Raw genomic sequence first — 24,303 nt, 5'->3', positions numbered from 1 at the left:
AAAAGTGCTTCCACAAATATTTCGGTGCAAATGGATTCTTTCCTTCTTTCTTTTTTTCTTTCTCTCTCTCCCTTTCCTTCCTTTCCTTCCCTCTTTCTCTCTTTCTTTCTTCCTACTTCTTGGGGTATATGTCTAGCAGTGAAATGTCTGGGTCAAACATTTTATTCACTTTCTTTGCAAATTCCAAATTGCCTTCTGGAACATTGTGCCAATTTTTAGCTTGACTGACAATGTGCCTGTTTTTCCACAGTCCTTCCAACGTTGACTTCCACTTTGCCAATTTGTTGGGTGTTAGATGAGACCTCAGAATTTTGGGGAATTTGCATCTCTCTTATTATAAGTAGTCTGGAGCGTTCTTTCATATGATTCTTAATAGTTTGCAGTTATTTTGAGAATTGTTCATTTGTATTCTTTGACCACTTATCTATTGGGGAATGACTTTTGATCGTATATAGTTATGCTAGTTGGTAATGTACCTTGGATTTTAGGCTCTTATCAGAGATATTAGATGTAAAGTTTTCCCCCATTTGTTAGTGTCTTTTCTTATCCTAGTTTCATTAATTTTGTGTATGCAAAAGCTTTTGTATTTCATGTGATTGAAATTATCTATTTTATCTGTCATAATTACTCCTGTCCTTTGTTTGGTTACAAAATCACTCCTAGACATAGTTATGAAAAATACATGATCTGATTCTCTTCTAATTTTCTTTTTATATCATCTTTAATATTCAGGCCATGTATACAACTTAGAGGGCAGCTAGGTGACACATGGAATAGAGGTCTGGGCCTGAAGTCAGGAAGACTCATCTTCCTGAGTTCAGATATGACCTCAGACATTCACTAGCTGTGTGACCCTGGGCAAGTCACTTAACCTTGTCTGCCTTAGTTCCTCATCTATCAAATGAGCAGGAGAAGGAAATGGCAAACCAGTATCTTTGCCAAGAAACCCCAAATGGGGTCACGAAGAGTTAGACACGACTGGAATGACTGAACAACAACAAGAACATGGAACTTAGATTTAAAAAGTAAATGCGTAGAAGTGTATGGTAGGAATATTATCCTAGGGTTCTGCTCTACATAGGCTAGCTTAGTTTTTCCTTAAAAGATATTGAAACAGTCTTCAAAACTTAATTGGCTTGGGGCACTAAAGCCTTGGAATGTTACCAGAGCCTCCTCTGCTGAGAGTGTTGTATACAAAAGAAGCCAGGCCATGACAAGTCACTTGCCCCTTTCTTAGGCTGTGGACCAGCATGGGCAAAGCTAAGTCCAGCTGCATCCTTGCTGAATCTCCATTCGCTTCCAGGACCAATTAACTACCCTGTGTTAACTGTCACGAGTTCTCCGAGCATCTCATTTTGTTCATTCTCAAGCCTGGTCTACCAGCATGAGTCAGGTCTGGCCTGTTACAGGGTGGAAAAGAGGGCAGCTAACAGAGGATGAATACAAGAGCATTACATATTCCTATATACATAGTGTCAGGAATGATAATGCTTAGAATGCACTGAGGCTGGTGAGGGCCCCCAAGGATGATAAAAACTTTATTTAAAAAAAATTTTTTTAAGTTCTGTTTGGAGAAAAAGGAGGCTCAGAGAAAGAATTAGGCTCATTTGGTGTGAATGGAATGATGCTAACTGACAACAGAGTGAGGGCTGAGCTGCTCAACTCTTACTTTAAGTTTTCTCTGCAAAGGATTCACACTGGAGACTGGAAAAGTGACTAATAAGCAGCTGATAGCCCACATAACAAACATAAATAAGGAGACAGAAGGCACCTAATTGCCCCTTATGACTTTGAATCACTTGGTTCTCATGGACCATACCCTTGGGTACTGAAAGAATTGGTACATGTGATTGCTGAACGACTTTCAGGGATATTTGAAAGATTATAGAAAAAGGGGAGAGGAACCTTGGGACTGGAGAAGGGGGAATGTTGTCCTGATTTTCAAAAAAGGAAAGAGAAAAGAGTCTGCAAACTATAGGTCATTGAACTTGACTTCTGTTCCTGGAAAAATTCTGGAAAACTTCTGTGATTCTCTGTATAGGAAACGAGCTGTGATTTCTCTCTGGCTTCTGGAACCTCACTCTCAGTTGGGTCCCACTACATCTTTAGACACTGTGAGAGACAAGGAACATGCTCAGAGGGTGTTTTTGAATCCACAACTGCAGAATTTGCATCTCCCATTGTCCTTTTTAAAAGCTTGGTGTAGACCACTTGTGCCAGAGGCACCCACTGCTCAGGGAAGACCATCACAGGCCAGAGGGAAAGCCCTCCAGAGAGGACGGAGCCTCTCAGAACCACCATGAAGTGTCTCACCTGGCCCTCAGGTTCTTTCTTCTGTCCGAGCAATCACTAGCTTGACTGTCTCATTGAGGTCCAATTTTGGAACACCAAGCAGACTTTGGGGTTTGAATCCCAATTCTGTTCCTACTTGTGTGACCTTAGGAAAATTATTTATCTCTGTGCCTCTTTCTTCAGTTAACAAACGAAGAGTTGGAACAGGTAACCTTGAAGGTCCTATTCGGCTCTGATTCCTGTGATTTGGGCCAACCTCACTTCCTTCAGAACAACTCCCATTTTTACTTTTGGATGGTTTTGGTATCATTCTTTCAGCTTCAAAGATATATTCAAATTTCCATCTTTCTTGTAGAAGTCAAATGAGATAACATGTTTAGCACTTTGCAAAACTTTGTAAAACTCTATTAAGGCATCAATAAGATGGTTTCCATAATGCCAGCAAACACTGGGTGATTTGAACTACAGGAAAACTTGATTCTAAATTTAACAAGATATTAGATTGTAGAATTTTAAATAAGATGAAATCATGCTCTGTGTTGCCATATGTTGAAACAGAAAGACTGACCTTAATAGAAATGCTGAATTGAATTAAGCCGACATTTAGTAGTCATTAACAAATCATTTCTGAACTACTCCTCTAGCAAGTCTTAATATTAAAAATAAAACAAATACATTTTAAAACTCTTCTTTCTTACAGTATACACCATTTTAATTTGTCCAAAATGGTTTTAAAGAAGAAAAAGGATATTCAGGTTGCTGCATTGATTGTTGGTTACCAGGAACTTGAAACATTGAGATGTGAGTGTTTTCTTTTTTTGCCTGTTTATTGTTTAATGCTTGTTTAATGTATTTGTGTCCTAGTTTGTAAGCATTTTTTAATATGTCAAGGGAGTCTCTAGGGGATGTTTCTGAGTCAGTAAATAGTAAAGATGACTCATGGTATTCAGGAAAGACCACTGGATTTGCAAAGAGAGGATCTGGGTTTGAGTCTGCTTAACTCTGGGTAAGTTACTTTATTCTTCTGAGCGTCAGTTTCTCTATGTGTAAAATGTGGATAATGATAATTGTGAATAATGATAATATGTGACTTCATAGAGTGGTTTGGAAGAAAAGTGTTTCCTAAATCTGTAAGTGCTATATAAATGTGAATTATTATTGTGTCAAATTGTATTCCTGTCTTTTTCTATAAATCTTATTGCCAGTCAGATTGCTGCCCTAAAATATTGTATGCAGATTAATAAGGCCTATGTTTTTAGCTTATACATATTCGGTTCTTTAAAATGGAGATTAGAAACACAATATACATGTTGTTGAAGTCACAGGAAAAATATCTTTATGTATTAGCATTTGCAGATGCTGAAGGGAAGAATCTTGCTTCCTTGTTGCTGCGCTGTGTACAGCTGACTGATGGGCTAGTCCAAATCCATTGTATCAAACAGGTAAGGCTTAATTGGCATCCTGGGTTGCACCTCATAGGATATCATATCATATGATTTTTATTTTAAAGGAATGAGCCTCCTTGGGTCAGAATCTTCTAAAGCCATTGTGTGCTCCTTAGTACCAACCCACACTATAGCCGCTATGGGACTTTTCTGAACACCAGGGTGGTTTTAGTTGTTGCTTCATTAATTTCCTGAATGATGAGTGATGGATGCCATATTTAGGGTTCACCTGAAGAGGGACCTATAAATGAGAGAGGGTGGCTAGACCACTTCTCAGGCCTTTGGAGAGTATGAAATGCTTTTTTTTTTTAATGGAGGAAAAGCCAGTTTGGATTAACATTTCTTGCAATGTTGTTTTAAGAAATTACATTATATGTTATTTAAGGTATTCAGGTTAGTATCATTTGTGTCCTGAAGCAAGCTTTTACCATTTGAACTTAAATAATGAGAGAAATGATTATTAGTAACCAATGTTTTGATTCAGAGCTCTCTCTTTATCCAAATTCTTGGTTTTAAAAAGTTCAGTCTCTTGAAGGACATTATTCATAATGAGATGGAATTAACTCCCTTTCTTGGTTAGACCCCACCTGCCTTTTCAAGGAATTTAATCGCAGGTGGGGGAAACCCTTTGTGTTCTACTCAAGCTTGGGTAGAAATTGCTCCTTTTGTCTAGATAGCCTAAGGCTGCAGGGTTGTGTGAGTATAGAGATGGGGTGGTCTGACTTGATGTTTTTGACATGATGTGACTAAGCCCCTCATTGAACACCTGCTCTTTGTAGGTATATAAACTGTGAGCCTGCCACCGCCGTGATTGTCTTTGGTCTAAGAGAGGTGACGAAGTGACCTTCTTTTTGTTAATAAATGTGTTGGCCTTGTTAATAAAATGGAATTACCCAGAGACTATGTCTCTTGAATCTTTTTTGATTGTTGCAATAATATATTTTGATATTTCTGTTTTTAGTGAAATGTTGGTATCTCATTGGTGCAACCTTATATTTTTAAGGGAAAAATTTGATGTTTGCTAAGGCCCCATCTTTCCAGCTCTAAATCCTGTAATCCTATGATCCTGTATTCTAGCACAATACAAATGTTTCACTCAGCACTCGTATTAAAAGGGAAACTATTTAACAGCTATAATTTCCATTACTTTGGAGTGGTTAGGAGATTCTCATCATGATGAATTAGATTATTTCCCACCCAGATGATATTTTTGGATTTTTCACTTGGTCTTGATTTTTTTTTTTCCTCTCATAGATTGTGCCTTTGCTGGAGAAGATAGATGGGAATCAGGCATGTGATCCCATGTATCAGAGTTGCTTGGATATTTTAGGACGTATTTATTTTTCTGTGGGGCCAAAGAACCCTTTGAAGAAAGTGTTGGCAAGGTAAGAAAAAAGAGACTAATAATAGTGATGAATAATACCTGAAAAAGAACAGCTAATCTGATATTTAAAGGTAATTTATTGGCAGGATAAAATGGAACTACATTACAAATTCTCTTTACATTTCAAGTGCTGGGTTTATGTTATTTTGTCTTCTGAGCTCCATTTTAACTATAGGGGCTGCATGTTCACAACTTTTTAGTCATATTATGGTAATTGATTTGATACCTTAATAGTTATGTTTTCTCCTCCTAGATGAGGAGGGAAAAAGTTCTTACTTTTGACGTTCAATTTGTCTGCTTTGGGGACTTTTCAAACCTATGGCTAAATGGTTGTAAGCTGCTTTGTCCAAATGGAGAACATTTCTGCATTGATCTCTGGCTAGGAAGCTTCCAGTGGATGGTAGAAATACCCATAACATCAGTGATTCTCTGCCAGGGGACGTCTCAGCATTATTGACTGTGTTTGCTTTCTGAGCCCAGACCCTACACATTTTGATATGTCTTATGGAAACTCCTCTTGAGTAAGGCATGTTCCAGAGTCAGCAGAGGAAGTTAAGCTAGAGGTCTGAGATCTGTTCTTTGGCTATGGGACCTTATTTATTATTTGGTCTTACCTATCATGCACCAAAGAATGGTGGGAGCTTCTGGACCTTGTATATATTTGTGTTGGAGTGCATTTTCTGATTAAGAAAAGAACAACCAACATCACTCTATTTTCCTTTTTTCCCCCTCTAAGAGCGGTTTGATTTTAGTTGTCTGGACTAAAGCATACTTGGGCTAATTGGACTGGGACAGAAAATGATGGTTTTCTTAACCCTACATGGACATGATCGTGATTTGTGGCTCAGTTAAGTAACTCTGTGAGGACTGGTCCTAGGAAAAATGATAAAGTAGGTAAAGTTTCTATTGTAACTTTCCTGCTAGCTTCTGAGTTCTTTCCCTTCTTCCTTCAGTGTCTTCTCCTGGAGCCCAATGTTACTTGGCTCCCTACTATCAGCAGAAAATTTTTAGACTTCCTAGAAATTATTTGTTTTGTAAAAATAATTTCTCAGGGAAAGTAAATCTAAGGAATGGCTCTCTAAAAGCAGAATTTTAGATATCAATAATACTTGGGTAGGGGCAACATTTTGAGGGTGGGGGCTACCCTTTGCCCAGACTCTCCAATCATATTATAGACATGTCCTATGTTTCACTATATGAATAAATCCCTGTAGATTATGCCTACAGAAATTTCTATTTCTGTATAATTTTCTTCCAGGCCATAAGCATTTATTTGGCACCTACTGTGTGCTAGTTACTATGTGAGGCAATATAAAGTCAAAAGGGAAGCAACTTTTGCCCACAGCTTATATTCTGCATATAAGTACATATATAAATAGATGCTACATTTAAAATATATGTAAAATGAACCTAAGGTAGTTTGGGAAAGGACAGCATTAGTAGCTGGGTGGGACCAGGAAGAGCATTGTACAGAAAGTCAAGCTTGATTATTGATTTAAACCAGGGATTCCAGAAGGTATAGATGGAGGAGACAGAGTGTTCCAGGAATGGAACACACCAGTTCAGAGGCATGGAGATGTCAGATAGAGTGTTGTGTATGAAGCCCATTCAGGCTAATATGGCAAGACTGTAGAGCTCCTGGAGAAGATTGACATGTAACAAAGCTGGAAAAGTAGGAAAGGGCCAGGTTATGAAGAGCTTTAAATGCCAAATTATGGAGTTTATCTTTCATCCTAGAAGAAATGGGGAAGCTACTGGAATTCATTGAGTAGGAGGAATAATGTGGTTGACCAAGTTATACAGACTCCAGTTAAACAGACTCATCTGGGCCTTGGTTCTTAGACTTTTCCTTATCTTTTTTTTCCCCTTCTAGTTCATTAAATGGCCTCCCTGAATCATTTTTTGCTGATGCTGTACGTAGCTTCACCTGTTGTCTTCAAGAAGAACTGAAAACTTCTAATCTGTACTCTTATAGGAAAGTAATTGACAATCTTGCCTCCTGTATGGAGAACTTTAACCTGGGTAAGAGAGCATTTGGTGTTTTTTTGTATTCTGCTGCTGTCTTTGGCTACAATTCTCAATTTGTATCATAAAATCCACACTGGAAATTTAAAACTATACTAATATTGGTTGTTGGGGTTTCTTTTTCCTACAGGTAGGACAAGTGTTATGAACCTGTTTAAAGATGGTAAGAGCCAGTTACTGAGTTTTTATGTTGAGAAAAAGAAATAAATATTAAAGTGAATTATGAAATTATAAAAATAAATTGATCACAGCTGACTGCATGCTTCCTTTGGATTAGGAAGAGGAAGTAAAATAGGTACCTTGAAGTCCCTTTGCTGCTCCCTCCTGAAAAATTGGAAACTTTGAGATAAAAAACAAGGTGTGCAAATGTAGGTGGAATGTAACATAACATTTTTCATGTACTCAAATTGATACTGTAGTCAATAGGTTTTAGTTTGTGCTTTGTTCTTCTGCTTTTTAATCTTACTTAGAGGAGGTGGGGGGTCATACTGTTCTTTAATTGCGTGTTTTTTGTTTCAGTTCTTCGGTTTCTACAGAAGGTTCTAGTTGAAATACCAGAAGAAAATAGGTAAAATAGATTCAGTGTGTGTTCGTGTGTGCATGCATGTGTATGTGTGTGTGTATCTCTCTCTGTCTCTCTCACACACACACACACACACACACACACACACACACACAGACGCACGCGTGCGCGCACACGAAAAGAGAGGGGCAGAAACAGAAGCAGAAACAGACTTCCCCTCTGTGGCAGAGGTATCCGTATTTTTTTCAACATTAGGTAATATGATTATATAGCCTACATTTTCCCACAATTATTCATCCCATCAGCATTTATTATGGCCCTCCTGTGTAGCAGGCAGTGTGCTAGGTATTTGGGATATAAAGGCAGTAATAAGTCCCATCCCACTGGTATAATGCCTGGTGGTGGTCAGTTGCCCATTGGTAGTGGCAGATAAGTTAGGCCCTCCTGGCTGGCCTTTGATTTCATGGATGCCAACTAAAGAGGTAGAACACTTTTTGCCAAAAGTCTCAGAGAGGCGGCACTCAAAGATCTGGCATTTTGGTGCATGTTAGGCATCCTATCTCTGGGAAGCTGTAACACTAACAACAGCAACAATAATAAGCATTCATATAGTGCTTACTCTGTCCCAGGCCCTGTGCTAAGTGCTTTACAAGAATTATCTCATTTGACCTGAATATGATTATTTTTAGAGGGAATGGTAATAAATGTACCACTTGGTATTTTGTTTCCTAGTATTTTTTATTTGTAATTAAATACAGATATTTAATTTGCAATAGATTTTACTTTTTATTGGTGAAGATACAGCTAAAAGCACCTCTTTATGAGAAGAAAAATTATTGTAAATAATCTGGAGAGAATTCTGGAAGATTCATAATTGGTAGAGCCTTTAGTCTGGCAGAAGTTATGACTTCTCTGGTATGCTAGCAAGTTCTCTTTGGCCTATATTAGCTGACTAAAACATTCAGAAGCAGACTTTTCGTGGAGGACCAAGACATTCATAAGCTATGCAATCAGGGCAATTGACCTATTGTCTTCTTGTGGGGGAGAGTAGTTGGAGGGAAATGAAGAAGTAGGGAATTAATCACACTGGTGCTAAAAAATGAAAGTTTTCACAGGCCAGTATACATATACATACACATACGTGTGTGTATGTGTGTGTGTGTGTGTATGTATGTATGTATGTATGTATATATGTATGTGTGTTCACGCACACTGTTGGGGCTGGTTGACTGGCTACGGCAGCCCTGTTTACCTTCCCCTTCCCTCACCATCTGTTCTGAGTGTTGTACTTTTGTGACATAACCTCCCTTTCCTTTTGCCTTTGAGTCTTCCCTTCCCGTCAGTCAATCAGTCTGTCAGTCAGTAAACATTTATTAAGCACCTGCTATGAGCCAGGCACTCTGCTGAGTCCTGGGGATACAAATACAAATAAAGACAGTCTTTGCCCTCAAGCAGCTTCCAATCTAATTACTATTTAATTTAAACTAGATTTTACCTGGATGAAAATAGAAAAAGTGATGCTGCCCACACAATAGGATTTGTCCTTGGACCCACATCCCTATGAGGATATTGTTGGTTGGTACATGGACTTGTGATTTTTTTTTAGGGGTTTGTGAAAGAAGCAATGAGTCTTTGACTCATAGAGTAAGTAGAAAATAAGCAAATCAGTGCATGGCTAATTATAACATGAAAATTTTTTATTTAGAGGAAATTGTCTTCCTATAGCCTTTCTGTAAAAAGGTATGAATATTTTTCATCTTTTGAACGGATGAGTGTTTTCTTAAGGGGCGGGGATGGTGGTGAAACTTTTATTTACATTTCCTTTCATGATGTTGTCTTTCTCCATCTTTAGAAAGTTTACTGGAAACCATATTGCTCAGACAGAGCTGATGCACGACTTGCTGATAGCCATTAGAGTCTCTGTGATGCTAGTGCAGAAAGTACAAGAAATCAGTCAGGGAGGTCTTTGGAAGATCCCCAGTTCTCCAGTTTGGCAAAGCATGTGTGGCCTTCTGAGCATTTTCTCCAAGTTCCTAAGGAATGGTACAGTATTTAGAAGATAACTATAATTATATGCTAATCAGATTGCCTCTAATACTTACTTAGTTGAAATAGATTGTTAGTAAATTATCTTAAAGAGGGAAATCATGGTTCTTTGCCATATTTGCCATTTTCTTTCAAATGTAACAGTTTAGTGGGGGTAATTTGTAGGCATTGTGATGTAGTGGCTAAAGAGCTAACCTTGCAGTTAGGACTAACTAGGTTCTGGGCCCCCTCTGGCTCATACTGGCAGTATGACTCTGATCAAATCACTTAGCCTCACAATGTTCTAGACCAGAAGTGTCAAACCATGGCCTTCAGGCACCAGAAACCAGCAAAACGCCAGAGTTTGGCCTTAACCAGGTTAAAGTGTAATTGGGAAATGACTAACAAAATAAATAAAAATACAAGATGGCGTAGATAATACTAATTTGTGGTTTTCTAAGGCAGTGGGTAGCCAGCAGGGTACCACTACTCTAGACAGCTCCCCGAGGCTGTGCGTGGTGGAGAAGGTGCTGCTGCTTTCACAAAGACAGGTTCTGGGCCTGGACATCTCCTCTGTCAGTGAAATCGCAGGTGTAGTTCCTGTTCCTCTCTATAAGGGCTGTCATTTATCTAGGGCTTCAGCATTCGCAGAATGCCTTTGCTTACATTTTCTTGCTGTGTAGTTTTGCTGATGGTTTATTAAGGAATTGTTCAAGAAGACTTTTATATTTTTAAAAAGAACTTTCTACTTTTTTGTCAAATAGATGACCTCTTACAGAATATTCAGAGCACATCTGGGTTAGCTGTTATTCTTCTCATTAAGACTATGTGTGATACAACTGAAATGATACCTGGTTTGGTGAGTTTATCTTTCTTTAAGTTGTACTAATTAAATATTGTTAAATGTAATATATTTTGATTGTTTTATCTATATGTTATTTAAAGTTTCTCTTGTTAAACCAAATTTCTTATGGTGTTAGTTTCATTCACAGTCTTAAGGATATGTAGAATTAAGATTTCTTCTGTATAGTGGTAATTTATCCATGCCTGTGTACTAAATATTGAAGACTAACTCACAGAATCCAATTTTTTTTTAACTGTGTTAAAGGCAATGCATATGTTACTGTGTTTTTTAAATAAGGCCTTTTATTTGCCTCCAAAATATTTTAGTAACTATCTTAATAGATACAACATTTCCTTCCAAAAGGAAACATTTGAACTCAAGATGATTTAGCTGTTTCAGTCATATTTGTAGGAAACATTTCCTTTTGGACCTTACTTGGATACTTTTCTGTATCTATGAGCCTACTGATGTAGGTACTTCATTTTCTGGTTATAAATCTCTCTGTTCTTCACAATTCCTCCTTGGTAATGTGTTGTAGAGTACTCACAACCCCTGTGCTCCTCTCCATTTCCCTGTGCGTGATCTCCACCTGTAATTTTTCATAAACTGTGAATATTGATATTCAGGAGATGGCCCTTTGTTTTAGGGAGATGTTTGGGATCATTAAAAGTATCGTGTATTTTTCCAAAAGTAATTCGGCCTACTCATCTATTTAATTAAAGGCTCAGTTCAAATCCTTCCACAGTGTCTTTCTGAGACACATGTATTGATGATGCGTGCTGGGTTTTATATCCAACTGCATACCATAGCCTAGACAAAAGAAGGGAATACAGTGTTCCACTGTGATTGTTGTTGGTTTATGATTTAAAAAAAGAAAAGAATTTGATTTGGCAGAGTAAAACATTGCCTTAAAGACTTTCCTCTAATTAGGTATCCTCTTTACGTATGTTAAAATCATACAAGATTCTTTGAAATAAAAAGAAAGCTTTATTTAAAGACCCTCTGATTATTAATAGCAAATGAAGCAAAAAAAAAACCAAACAACCAAAAACCAAGGGCCTGTGTGATCTGTAAAGTATTTATCATTGACATGGAGGATGTGCAGAACAAAATGCAGATGCATTAAGGGAGGCCCTTATAGATGGTGAGGGCCCCAGATGCTCCTGTTTGCAGATGATGTTCTGATTTTCTCAAGCCCTGTAACATTGAAGGACTTCTAAAATGAGACCTGTAATCACTCAAAGGAGTTTGGCTTACTTAATTAGTGCTTACGATATTTTCCATATAATATATTTTTAATATAAGTGGCATAGGATAGGAAGTAGAATGCTGGGCTTGGAATCAGAAAGGTTTGGGTGTGCTTCAGTTACATAAGACTTATCTATTAAGTCATGAATGAGCTATGAACTGTATTGTTGAATGGGGCTCCCACATTGGGAATACCCCACTGATGTTTCTAGTTGTTGCTGTGGTTTTGGGATTCTGATTTTTTTTTTTGCTGTTAGAAAACACTCATTCAGAACTGTGTAAATTCAACATTATAAAAATTTAAATTCATTTAATAGATTTCAATATATAATCAACTTCAACGTATAATCGATTTCTATATATAATCTCAATATATAATCTGCTATTGAACAGATCTTTTAGTCATTGAATTCACAGATGTGATAATTTATCAGTTATTATAATTTTAAACTGCAGCGTTATTTCAGACTACAAAGACATAATTTAATCTAAGGCATTGTGCAATCTATTTGAGGGCAGTAAAGGACTTTAATTTATTTATTGTTTATTTTATTTATAATTTTTTAAATGCCATTTAGATAAATGTAATCAAATTATTTTTTATTTTATTTTTAAAATTTATTTATTTTTAAGTTTTCAATATTTACTTCTATAAGATTTTAAGTTCTAAATTTTCTCCCTCTTCCTTCCCTCCCCACCTCCACCAAGATGGCATGCAATCTGATATAGGCTAAACATATACATTCATATTAAAATATTTTCACATTAGTCATGTTGTAAAGAAGAATTAAACCAGTAGGAGAAACCATGAGAAAGAAGAAACAAGCAAAATAAAAGAGAGCAAATATGTATTCTCTGTATGCTTTGATCTGCATTCAGATTCCATAGTTATTTTTCTGAATGTAGATAGCATTTTCCATCTTGAGTCTTTTGGAGTTGTCTTAGATATTTGCATTGCTGACAGGAGCTAAATCTATCAAAGTTAGTCATTTCACAGTGTGGCTGTTACTGTGTACAGTGTTCTCCTGATTCTGCTCACTTCATTCAGCATCAGTTCATGTAAGTCTTCCCAGATTTTTCTGAAGTCCACTTGCTCATCATTTCTTATGGAATGATAATATTCCATTACAATGTTCAGCCATTCCCAATTGATGGGCATCCCCTCAATTTCCATCAAATTATTTTTAATTTCTTGTAGGCTGTGTATTTGCAGACAGAATGAAATGGAAAGCTAAATAGTCATCTTTCTAATCTTTTAACTGTAGGTCTAAATCCAATCAATGAATAAACATTTTGTCAAGTGCCTACCACTTTTTCTCCTTGTGAGGCTGGTTTTTTGTCTGCCTTATGTGGATAGGTATCTTGATTATTCATTTGACTTTGCCTGTGTGCCAGCTATTATTTCAAGGATCATTTATCATTAGTTCTCACAAGTTGAGTGAAATTTCAGAATTCAGCTTCTTTCTTATATTGTTTCTGCAGAGCATTTGTTGTGCACCCGCCTGCAGATGGCACTATGCTGACATGTATTTGAAATCCAACCTAGCCCCTGCCCTCTAGAAGCTTAACATTTGAGAAAGGAAGTCCTTAACAGTTGTCTTTACTGCAACTACTACTAATTTATGTTCTTCTGTGTTCTTTATTGTTTTTTTTTAGGCAAAAATTTCAAGGCAAATATAATTTGGACTTACTGTTTAGGTGACTTTTTTTTGGAAAGAATCTTTTGGTAACTTGTGTGTTAATTTAATTTTTTTTCCAGGTGAACCACTTGATTCTTCATTCAGTGGGAAGTTGCACAGTTCCCGAGTGGTTTATGAATAGCTGTGGAAGCCTGTGTGTGGAGGACGTCCCTGGGCCAGCCCTCCTCTTCCTGTGTCAAGGCGCTTTGGCTATGTTAAACTGGAAGAATGGGAGCATGGGCCAGAGTGGAGAGAACCTCCTTTTGGATATTGCCAGTGTTTTGTTCAGCCTGAGTTTGCAGTGAGTTCAGTTGCTCTTCTGTACCATCGTTGGTTGTAAGAATGGCTTTGGTGATGATTGGAAGTAGTTAGAAAATGAAAGCTGAACAAACTGATTTAGTAGTATCTTTAGGTGTCTGTGTAAGGATTGCCATAGTATGAAATTAAGGCAAATGGGAATATTTGATGTATGTTTTTGGTGACTCAGATACTCAAGTGGAGCTGCTGTTTCAGTGTTGGGAATGTTCCCATCAATCATGCAGCTAGCAACCCATCCATGCCTCTCATATGACTCTGTTCTGTGTCTTCTCATAAGTTATCACAGAGGGTCTCTGGGTCTCCCCAACCTTCTAAGATCCTTTTTTACCTTCTCCTGATGTCAGTTATTACACTGCTGTAGTCAATGTGGCTATCCTTCTTTTCGGAGCACGTGTTTCTTTGATGACATCCTTTGGTCCATTTCTGCTGGAGAGTTCCTGATTTGTTATACACGGCAGCCTGTTCACATCTACCATATGCATGTGCCTCTCCTTGTCTCCTGAGTGGTAATCGTTTTTCATTCTTGAGTGACTGTAGATTTATATGACTTGTAGCGATATAATAGCGTCAGTAGACTATTGGTATTAAAAAGATGGACTGTTGTTTCTGGGAAAAGTTTGAGGTAATCAAAGGAGATTTGCAGTTTTCTGAAGGCAATCTAGCCCATTCTCACTGGCCTGTGTAATCTGGGGGCAGCTTACCCATTTCAGTGCCTGGTCAGTTGCCAAGCCTGGGGTCCTCTTGCACCATTGAGAGTCTAGGACCACCTCAACACCATGAGGGTCTGTGATTAAAATACTAAAATCATTTAAACATTTAGGCCTTACTTCTTATGTTTTTCACTGTAAAATTATATTTTCTGTTTCCAGATTTAGAATTTCATGTATTCTTTGTTTTTAATGAGGAAATCTTGGCAACACAATTCAAAGGGCTCTTTCATTTCCAGGCTGATGGCATGCTTAAAATGGCAAGCTAAAGATTCAGTCTGTCATCAACCATCATAGAGATAAAATATGAAAATGGGATGTTGCAGTACTTATTTTTAACTTTACCTTCTAGTTCCATTTCGGGAATATATGATTATCCTCCAGAACAAATTGCAAAATTTTTATATCCGAGATAACATTTAAAATTATTACAAATTAATTTTAAAAGCAGGGCTGCTGGGTGGTGTACTGGATAGAGCACTGGGCTTGGAATCAGGAGGACTGATCTTCCTGAGTTTAAATCTGGTCTCACACACTTACTAGCTGCGTGACCCTAGGCGAGTCACTTAACCCTGTTCGCCTCAGTTTCATCATCTGTCAAATAAGGTGGAGAAGGAAATGGCAAACTGTTCTAGTGTCTTTGCCAAGAAAACCCTAAATGGGGTCACGAAGAGTCAGATATGACTGAAACAACTAAACGACAACAAAATTTTTAAAGTGATAAAACTTTTATGGATTAAGAAGGAAATCTCTTTTGGGCTTATTTAGATTATTTTTCCCATGTATTATTCATAATAATTTTATATTATGGTCTCATTGCATTTTTTCTTTCATAGTTTATCATTCTAAATCATTATAAAAGTCATAATAGAAATCTGGAGTTATTTAACAGCGAACTTGTATCATTAATGTAACTCATTTTCTTTTAGGCTCAAGGAATCAAGTTTGGAAATGTTCCTGTCTAGAATTTTGGTGATGTGGACCGATTCAGCCTTAGATAGCTTTGAATCAAGTTCTTTGAGTCTTAAGAGCAGGCTGAATGGGAATTCAGACACAGTTGGGAAACTTCTGGAGTACGTCTACACCCACTGGGAACATCCCTTGGATGCTGTGAGATACCAAACGAAAACAATCTTCAGAAATCTTCTCCAGATACACCAGTGCACCGTGGAAAGATCTGACTGTGTCTCTGATCGTTTCTTCTTGGGACTTATTGAGAGCCTATTGAGGTTGGAATGGCATGTTAAGGGAAAATACAGTTGCCTCAGCTGCCTGGTAGACTGTGTAGGCATTGAAAATGTTTTAGCAGTGAATAAAACGATCCCTTCTCAGATCCTGGAGGTGATGGGTGATCAGTCACTGGCCCCTTATGCAGGCGACCTCTTAGAAACCATGTTTAAGAATCACAAGAATCATTTGAAATCCCAGGCTCTTTGTAGCTCTTGGATTGATCAGTGGCATGAAACATGGGTTTCTCCTCTCCTCCTCATACTGCGCGAAGGGAGCCTGGAACAAACAGCTTGCGTAATTGATTATTATTTGCCAAAGCTATTGAAATGCAGTCCTGAAAGCCTCAGTTATATGGTAAACATTCTCCAGACTTCTGCTTACATTAACACAGGTAAGAAAATCTGGTTTTTGTAGTTTGTTGCTCTCTGAAAGAAAGCTTAATTATGAATGAGGGGGAAAGGGCACAGAGAAAGGAAGGAAGCATTTATTAAGCCTACTATGTGCCGTGCACCTTGTTAAGGACTTCACAAGTATTATCTCCTGTAATCCACTGTTTGGAATAGTGCAGTTAAAAGAAGCAATTAAAGAGGAAGCAATTAAAAGAAGCAATTAAAAAGGAAAAAAAACCTCTCTGCAAAGCAAAGTCAGAAACAATCTGAATGCTCAAATGTTAGGGACTAATTGAACAAACTGATATATCGGCAGTGGCGTGCCATAGCACTGATAAGGATAACAGATGTCAAAAGAGTGATGAAATAATTCTAAGTGACAAAGCCCAACTTGAAGAATGGCCTATGCACTGATGACAACTTATAATTTAAAAAAAAAATTTACTCATACATATATGTAACTATACAAAGAAATTAGCATTGGATTTGCATCAGAGGACCCAAGTTCAAATACCAGCTCTTCTACTTGTTAACTATTGTGTGACCTTGGGCAAGTCATTGAACTTCTTGAGGTCACCAGGTGCAATTGTATTGATTTGAAGTGGTTGAAAAGGTGTTTAGATTTTAGGTAAGGTTGGTCTTTAGGATTTGTAAGAGGCCCAAAACCATTTTTTTGTTTGGGGTGGGGAGGGAGAGTGACTGGCATGCCCTATAGTTTTTTCATTTGTAAAATGAGAGGGTGCAGTGGAAAGAGTAGGTTTTGGGGTCAGGACCTGGATTTGAATTCTTGCTCTGCCTCTACTACCTTTGTGATCTGTGATCTGAGATAAGTCAGGTAAGTTCTTTGGTCCTCAGTTTCCTTATATGTAAAATAAGGGCCTTGGAGTAGGTCATAGTAGGTTTATAAGATCTAGAGATGAAAGGGGCCTCAGAGGTCACTTAGTTGCACCTTCTTTAAAATGAGGAGACTGAGGATGAGGTTGAGGGGAATAATTGACTTGTCCAAGGTCACACAGGTAAGTTGGCATTAGGGGTGGACTTTGAACCCAGATACTCTGACTTCATAATCAGTTCTGTTTCTTCTGTACCATGCTGACTCCATGATTTTTTCTTTCTTTTTAGTAAATTTTTCTATTCTGCACTTAGATACAAATGAGAAAAGAAAAAAGATTGTCTTGTACAAAGCAGACCATAAGAGAGGATTCAGTATAAAACTCCACAATTTCTAACATTCTTTCCAACACTAAATCACCTTCCCAGTGCTAATATTTTATGATCTATGGTTCACAAGGCCCTTTTTAGTTCTAAGTTCTGTGATCTTTTGAGGGAATTTCTTATACTTGTTCTCAGTTTCATGTTCAATAAGTTTTTTATGTAAAGCTAAATAAGTTGTTTTGGTGTTTTTGCTTTTTGGTGAGGCAATCAGGTTTAAGTGACTTGCCCAGGATCACACAGCTGGTAAGTGTCATATGTCACACAGCTAGTAAGTGTCATGTATCTGAGACTGGATTTGAACTTGGGTCCTCCTGACTTCAAGGCCAGAGCTCTATCCACTGTGCCACCTAGCTGCCTCCTAAATAAGTTCATAATAAAAATATTTTAAAATAAATGAAGTAGAGACGGAAGCTTTATTCCAAGGGAATGGAGAGGAAGGAGGCAGCAGCAGTAGTAGATGGCTCTCTTGAGAAGTTTGACAATGACCAGAGGAAAGGAAAGGATGGCAGGTTGAAGGCATGGCAGGACCAGAGGGAAGTGTCTCTAGGATAGGGAAGACCTGAGCATGTTTGAAGGCAGAAGGAAATGAGCCAATGGAAAAAGAAGGATTGAAGATGCCAAAGAGAGAGGGGATGATTGATGGAACAAGGAGGAAACAGGAGGAGATGGAAGCAAGGACCTCGGTGAGGAGCTGGAGGAAGAATAGATGGGTGAAGCTATTGAGAGGCTTTGAGGCATCCAAGAGGAGATACAAGGAGCCCACCGAAGGGTAGTGGCGATCTTTGCAGTAAATTAGGAGGCTCTCTCCTAGACTGAGAGCAATTTGGGAAGGAGAAGAATTGGGATACAGATAACAGAGAGGTTTTGAGGTGTGGACAGTTGAGGGAACTAAAATTAGGTAGCCTTAATCTTTTTAGTAAATTATTCTTGTTAGAAAATGTGATTTATTTCTTTATGCTGCTGAAGTAGTTTGCCTATGATATGGTTGGAAAAATAGGCAGTGTGATTATTTAAAATTGCAGCTGTCATTTTATGACACAGGAATGCTCGTATGTCAGCGTTATGTTGTTTTTATTATGTTGTCTGGGATTATAGCTTTTCCCCCTCCTGTCCTTAGGGTCCTGCAGCAGCAGAGGCTCCCTGGGAGTTCTGATGGCCTGTCTGAGGACAGCTAGGGCTCATGGACATCTGCAGTCTGTGTCTCATGTTACTTGGAGTAGCCTTGTATCCAGTGCAAAAATAAAACAAGGTTTAGTTCATCAGCATTGCCAGGTAAGTAAATAAAAACCACTAGAGTTATAGAAGTTACAAATCATCCCTCTGTTTATTTTATTGGTAACTTGTGGAGAGCCTTGTGCTGTAATCCCCTGCTATGGGCCAGGAAGGGGATGCCAATTGTTCTCTACCGTGGAATTCTTTGCCCCTTTGCCCTGCTGTTCACTCTCAACACTTGGTTCAGTCCCACCATTCATCTGCCTTCTCTTTTCCTAGGCTGCTGAACGCTGCCAGGGGAGCTCATAAAATTGTGCTGATGGGGCCCACTGCAAATTCACGTTATTAGACCTCTGCAGGGCTTCCCTGACAGGAGACAGTCCGTTTTGTTACCCTCTGACTAGCTCTCTTATCGCATTCCTTAGAGCGTTTGCTCCCAAACCCTCCCTTCTCGAGCCCCACAGCTCCTGCCCTCTCTGGGTAGAGGACTCTGCCTCCCAGTGTCCTGAGACAACTGAGGCTGTATTTCTGGAACCTCCCTCAGTTCCCTGCCTCCGTGCCTCAGAATGCCTCTGTGTCTTTACCCATCTTCTGCCTGTGCTCCAGTCTCAGAGGTGAGGTGGTCCTTCTTTTGTCAAAGCCAAGCCTTTCACTTGTGTCTTAGTTCCTGTCCGTTCCTTTCTCCTCCTCTCCTTTCAGCCTTCTCCTCCCTGCCACTTATTTAGTATCTTCCTTTCTGCTGGCTCCTTACTCTCTACACACATGATCTGGCCTCCCCTTCTTTAAAACAAACAGCCACCACCACCACCCTTTCTCTTGATACTGCTCTCCCCTCAAGTTATTATTTCATAGTTCTCTTTCCTCTCATTGCCAGACTCCTAGAAAGACTAGAGAGGTACACTCTACCTCCATTTCCTTCCTTGCAGTCTAGGTGTAGAGGTGTCAAACTCCTGGCTTATAGCTTCTGGATTTAAAATATAATTGGGAAATGTTTAAACTAAAGAAAGAAAAATACCATGCAGCATAGATAATGTTAATTTGTGGTTTTCTCCGTCAGTATGCTGCCTGCGGGAATCCATTTCTATTTGAGCTTGATACTACCGGTGCAAGGTTTATACCTCTCTCTAATGAAACTGTGTGGTCATGGCGCAGCGAGGTGGTACAGTGGATAGAGCATTAGCCCTGAAGTCAAAGGATTTACATTCAAATCTGGCCTCAGATAACCCTGGGCAAGTCACATAACCCCATTACCTCTTAAAAAAAAAAAACAACCTGCTACTGTTTGGTCATCAATGACCTTTTAATTGCTAAACTTTTCGATAGCCTTTTCTTAGTGTTTTCTTCCTTAGCCTTTTATCTCATTTCACATTGGTGACCACTCCTTCTTCCTGAATACTCTCTTCCTTTTGTTTCTGTGACTTGGCCCTTTCCTGACTCATTTCTTACCTGATTGACTTATCTTTTGGGTTTTCTTCTTAGTACGTTATTCTTTTTATCCAACCCAAGTGTGGGTATTTTCCAAGGGTTATCCCAGACCTTTTTTCCTTCTCGCTCCGTTGGGTAATTTTATCCATTCTCAAGCTTCAGTGATCACTTTTATACAGGTGATCATGTCAAGTCAATTCAAATTAAAAAAAAAACAACCCACAACATTTATTAGGTTAGGAGTCTACTGTGTATCAGGCACAATGCTAAGCACTGAGGATACAAAGAAAGGCAAAAAAATAGTCTGGGAGAGGCAACATGCAAATAACTATCAGACAAGATATGTGCAGGGTCGGTTAGAGATGAACTAGAGGAAGGCACTAGTGGTGAGGGGGATCCAAGAGAGGCGTCTTGTAGAAGGCGGGACTTTAGTTGGAACTTGAAGGGATCCAAGGAAGCCAGAATGAGGAGGGAGAGAATTCCAGGCACAGGGGACAGACAAGGCCCAGAGCTGGAAGATGGAGTGTCAGCAAGGAGGCCATTGCTACTGGATCATTGAGGGCATGGAAGGGAGTCAAGTGTAAGAAGACTGAAAAAGTTGGAAATGTCAGATTATTAAGTCAAACAAGCGATTTTATGTTTGATCCTTGAGGTAGCAGGGAACCTCTGGAGTTTATGTCAGGAGGGGTAACAGGGTCAGACTGACACCTTAGAGGAGGATGGACTGGAGCGGGGAGAGACTGAGGCAGGCAGACCCACCAGCAGGCACTTGCAGTAGTCCAGGTGGGAGGTGAGGAGGGTCTGCACCAAGGCGATGGCAGGCTCAGAAGAAAGGAGGGAGCATAGGAGGTACGTTACAAAGGCAAAATTGACAGAATGTGGTGACAAGATGGACAGATGGGGTGAGAGAATGAGGAGTTGAGGATGGCTCCAGGGTTATAACAAGGGGGAACCCAATCTTGCAACTCCAAGTGACTAGTAGTCATCTTCACCAATATATTCTATCACATCTCATTTTAGTGTGTCCAAAACAGAGCTTTTTGCCTCATAAGCTTCCCTCCTTCCAGCTTCCCTGTTTCTATTGATGATACCACCATCTGCAAAACTGATGCTGTGGTCCCTCTAGAGTGGAACCCTGATTAGGCTAAAGCTTTTGAGACTTTGAAAACTAAATTGACCACCCCACCAACACTAGCTCTACCCAATCTGGAAAAACCTTTTGCTGTGTACGTAGATGAAAGGAGAGGACAGGCTTTGGGGGTCTTAACCTAGTCCTTAGGACGTGACCTGAGGCCAGTTGTGTAGAGGTTGCATCCTCCCAGTAGATCATAAGCTCCTAGAGGGTAGGAACTGGTATTTTTCATCTTTGTACCCACAGAACCTAGCACAGTGCCTTATGCATCATAGCTGCTTGGTAAATAGTTATTGAATTGAAATAAATTTAGAAGACAGATCTTCTTTTAGCTTCCAATTTAGGAAGGTAAGACAAACATACACAAAACAACTAAGGAACAAATTATGAGGTAATCTGTGTTCAGTCATATAGGAATAAACAGAAACTGTGTAAGTGCTGGAGGAACACCGAATGAGACAGTCAGGACAGGTCAGGACAGGATCAATTGGCCAGGAATCATTCTTGGAAGAAGTTAGTCCTGACCCAGGCCGTGAAAAATGGAGCTTAGAGGGTATTGCTGGCTGTTTGGCTGTTTTAAACACAGAAATAGGAATGAGTAATAAATATCAGAGGTAGGAGATAATGTTTATAGGGGACAGTGGACAGGACTGGCCTGGCTAGAGGGCAGGGGCAGTGTCAAATAGTAGTGAATGATGAGATTGGATAGATAATTGGAGGGACTGAGTAAGGAAGGACCAAGTCAGGTCATCGATTGAAAGCCCTATTAATAAAGAACCCTAATGCATGGAAGCAACATAGTGTAAGCAGCGTTTGAGGAAGATTGACCTGGTTTCCACTGGCATGAGTAACCAGAGTATGGAGAGCCAAGAAACTGGGAACTAGCTGGTTATCCAGGTGTGGAGTAAGGAATACTTGGGAAATGGATGTCCCAAAGAAGGGATGAATCAGAGAGATGCCACAAAGGAAGACTGTTAGGACTCGATGAGGTTTTATACATGCTCAGTGGAACACGCCTGACTTGGCGATTATAATCTTTTATGCTGTTTTATTTTGCTTTGTGTGTGTTTTGGAAGATTCAGTTATGAGTACACAGAGCATCTGCCTGATATGTTGAAACAATCAATAAAAAAGAGACAGGAGAAGAAAATACCAAAAAATTATCTCCATGTGCCAGTGGCATGGTTCCCTCTGGTTAGGGCTTATGTGGTCACTTCAATGTTTTAAGAAAGTTTGTGTCCTGCTAGATCTCATCAGGAAATTATTGTGTGTGTGTGTGTGTGTGTGTGTGTGTGTGTGTTTTAGGCAATTGGGGTTAAGTGACTTGCCCAGGGTCACACAGCTAGTATCAAGTGTTTGGTCTGAGGTCAGAGTTGAACTCAGGTCCTCCTGACTTCAGGGCTGGTGCTCTATCCACTGTGCCACCTAGATGCCCCCAAATTATTATTTTTTAAATAATTCACTTATTTATTTTTAGTTTTCAGTATTCACTTCTGTGAGATTTTGAGTTTTAAATTTTCTTCCCCTCTCACTCCTCCCCCGTCCCCAAGATGGTGTGCAGTTTGATACAGGTTCTACTTATGCATTCGTATTAAGTATATTTTCACATTAGTCATGATGTAAAGAAGAATTAGAACTGATGGGAGGGACCACGAGAATGAAGCAATAAAAAAACAAAACAACAAAAGAAAAGGAGAGCAAATAGTATGCTTCCATATGCATTCAGACTCATAGTTCTTTCTCTGGATGTGGATAACATTTTCCATCATGAGTTTTTTGGCGTTGTCTTAGATCCTTGCATTTCTGAGAAGAGCCAAGTCCATCAAAGTCAGTCATTGCATGATGTGGCTATTACTGTGTATAATGTTCTCCCTGCTCATTTCACTCAGCATCAATTCATATAAGTCTTTCCAGGTTTTTTTGAAGTCTGCCTGCTCATCATTTCTTATAGCACAATAATATTCCATTATATTCATATACCATAACTTGTTCAGCCGTTCCCTGATTGATGGGCATCCCCTTAATTTCCAATTCTTTGCCATCACAAAAGAATTGCTATAAATATTTTTGTACATGTGGGTCCTTTCCCCATTTTTATGATCTCTTTGGGATACAGACCTAGAAATGGTATTTCTGGGTTAAAGGGAATGCATATTTTTATAGCCCTTTGGACATAGTTCCAAATTGCTCTCCAGAATGGTTAGATCAGTTCACAACTCCACCAGCAATGCATTAGTGTTCCAGTTTACCCACATTTTCTCCAACATTTATCATTTTCCTGTTTTGTCATGTTAGCTAATCTGATAGGTGTGATGTGGTACCTAATCAATAGTGATTTAGAGCATTTTTTATACGATAGATAGCTTTAATTTCTTCCCTTGAAAACTGCCTGTTCATATCCTTTGACCATTTATCAGTTGGGGAATGACTTATATTCTTATAAATTTGACTCAGTTCTCTGCATATTTTATTTTTTTTAATTTCTTTTCTATTCATTAAATAAATATTTATTGAACTTTTACTTTGTGTATGACAGTGTATTAGGCAATAGTTGCAATTGAGGTGTATATAGTACCTTCTTTACAAAGTTCTTTGTAAACATCCCTCTCCCTCTCCCCCAATATATACTCTGAGCCCTCTAACTCAGACTCAAAAGGTGGGTCCTCCAGGGGACAACCACCCTAAGTTCAAGGTACATCCACACTCCTAAAACTATAATTCACAAGCCCCCATCATGGGTTTGTTTGTTATAATCAGCCAGCTGATATAGTGAGCTCAGAGCAAAGGCATTTACTGAAACGGACCAGCATCAACAATTGTAATGAAACATTTCCTCCTCTTAAAAATGAACACAGGGTAGACTTTTCCACAAATACAGACAGGGTTAGTGAGAAGAGTGAGCACACATAAAGCACGTTATTAAAGAGGCACACACATAGGAAATACATGTGGCCAAGTCAGCTTCTTAAGGTGCCATGAGATCCTGACCTATCTTCTCTTTTTGAGACATCTTTGAGCTGCTTACCATTAGACATGCAACTCGGTTGGACAGCTCATTCCTTTTATCTGCTCAGGCTTCTTCCTTGGTGGGTTCAGTGCCTCCATTGCATAGTCTTCATCTTCTCCTGTTTTTGATTGATCTGACACCCAAGCCTAGTATACTGCTGAATTTCCTGGCCTTTTCCATATGCGAATAAGTTACCATGATTT

The 24,303-nt window shown here is 38.9% G+C and overlaps 1 protein-coding gene across 8 annotated transcripts in view; it reads left to right on the top strand.

The window, feature by feature from the left end:
* THADA (THADA armadillo repeat containing) overlaps positions 1 to 24,303 on the top strand; it is a 443,253-nt gene that overhangs the window by 3,279 nt on the left and 415,671 nt on the right. For 7 of the 8 annotated variants that reach the window (XM_021001257.2, XM_021001256.2, XM_021001255.2 and 4 more), the window contains exons 2-12: positions 2,993 to 3,093; positions 3,640 to 3,734; positions 4,992 to 5,122; positions 6,995 to 7,143; positions 7,277 to 7,309; positions 7,666 to 7,714; positions 9,522 to 9,712; positions 10,459 to 10,553; positions 13,546 to 13,766; positions 15,420 to 16,111; positions 18,442 to 18,596. In XM_021001257.2, coding sequence (XP_020856916.1) covers positions 3,018 to 3,093; positions 3,640 to 3,734; positions 4,992 to 5,122; positions 6,995 to 7,143; positions 7,277 to 7,309; positions 7,666 to 7,714; positions 9,522 to 9,712; positions 10,459 to 10,553; positions 13,546 to 13,766; positions 15,420 to 16,111; positions 18,442 to 18,596 — 1,887 coding nt within the window. In that variant the 5' untranslated portion in view covers positions 2,993 to 3,017. Of the gene's footprint in view, positions 1 to 2,992; positions 3,094 to 3,639; positions 3,735 to 4,991; positions 5,123 to 6,994; positions 7,144 to 7,276; positions 7,310 to 7,665; positions 7,715 to 9,521; positions 9,713 to 10,458; positions 10,554 to 13,545; positions 13,767 to 15,419; positions 16,112 to 18,441; positions 18,597 to 24,303 lie in introns of those variants that run through there. The other variant, XM_078149496.1, reaches the window with a different exon arrangement.

This window comes from Phascolarctos cinereus, unplaced genomic scaffold (genome assembly GCF_003287225.1).
Source record: "Phascolarctos cinereus isolate Bilbo 61053 unplaced genomic scaffold, phaCin_HiC Scaffold_2;HRSCAF=192, whole genome shotgun sequence".
Taxonomy (NCBI): domain Eukaryota; kingdom Metazoa; phylum Chordata; class Mammalia; order Diprotodontia; family Phascolarctidae; genus Phascolarctos; species Phascolarctos cinereus.
Note: the sequence above shows the minus strand (reverse complement) of the source record. Positions and strands in the feature narration are given on the sequence as shown.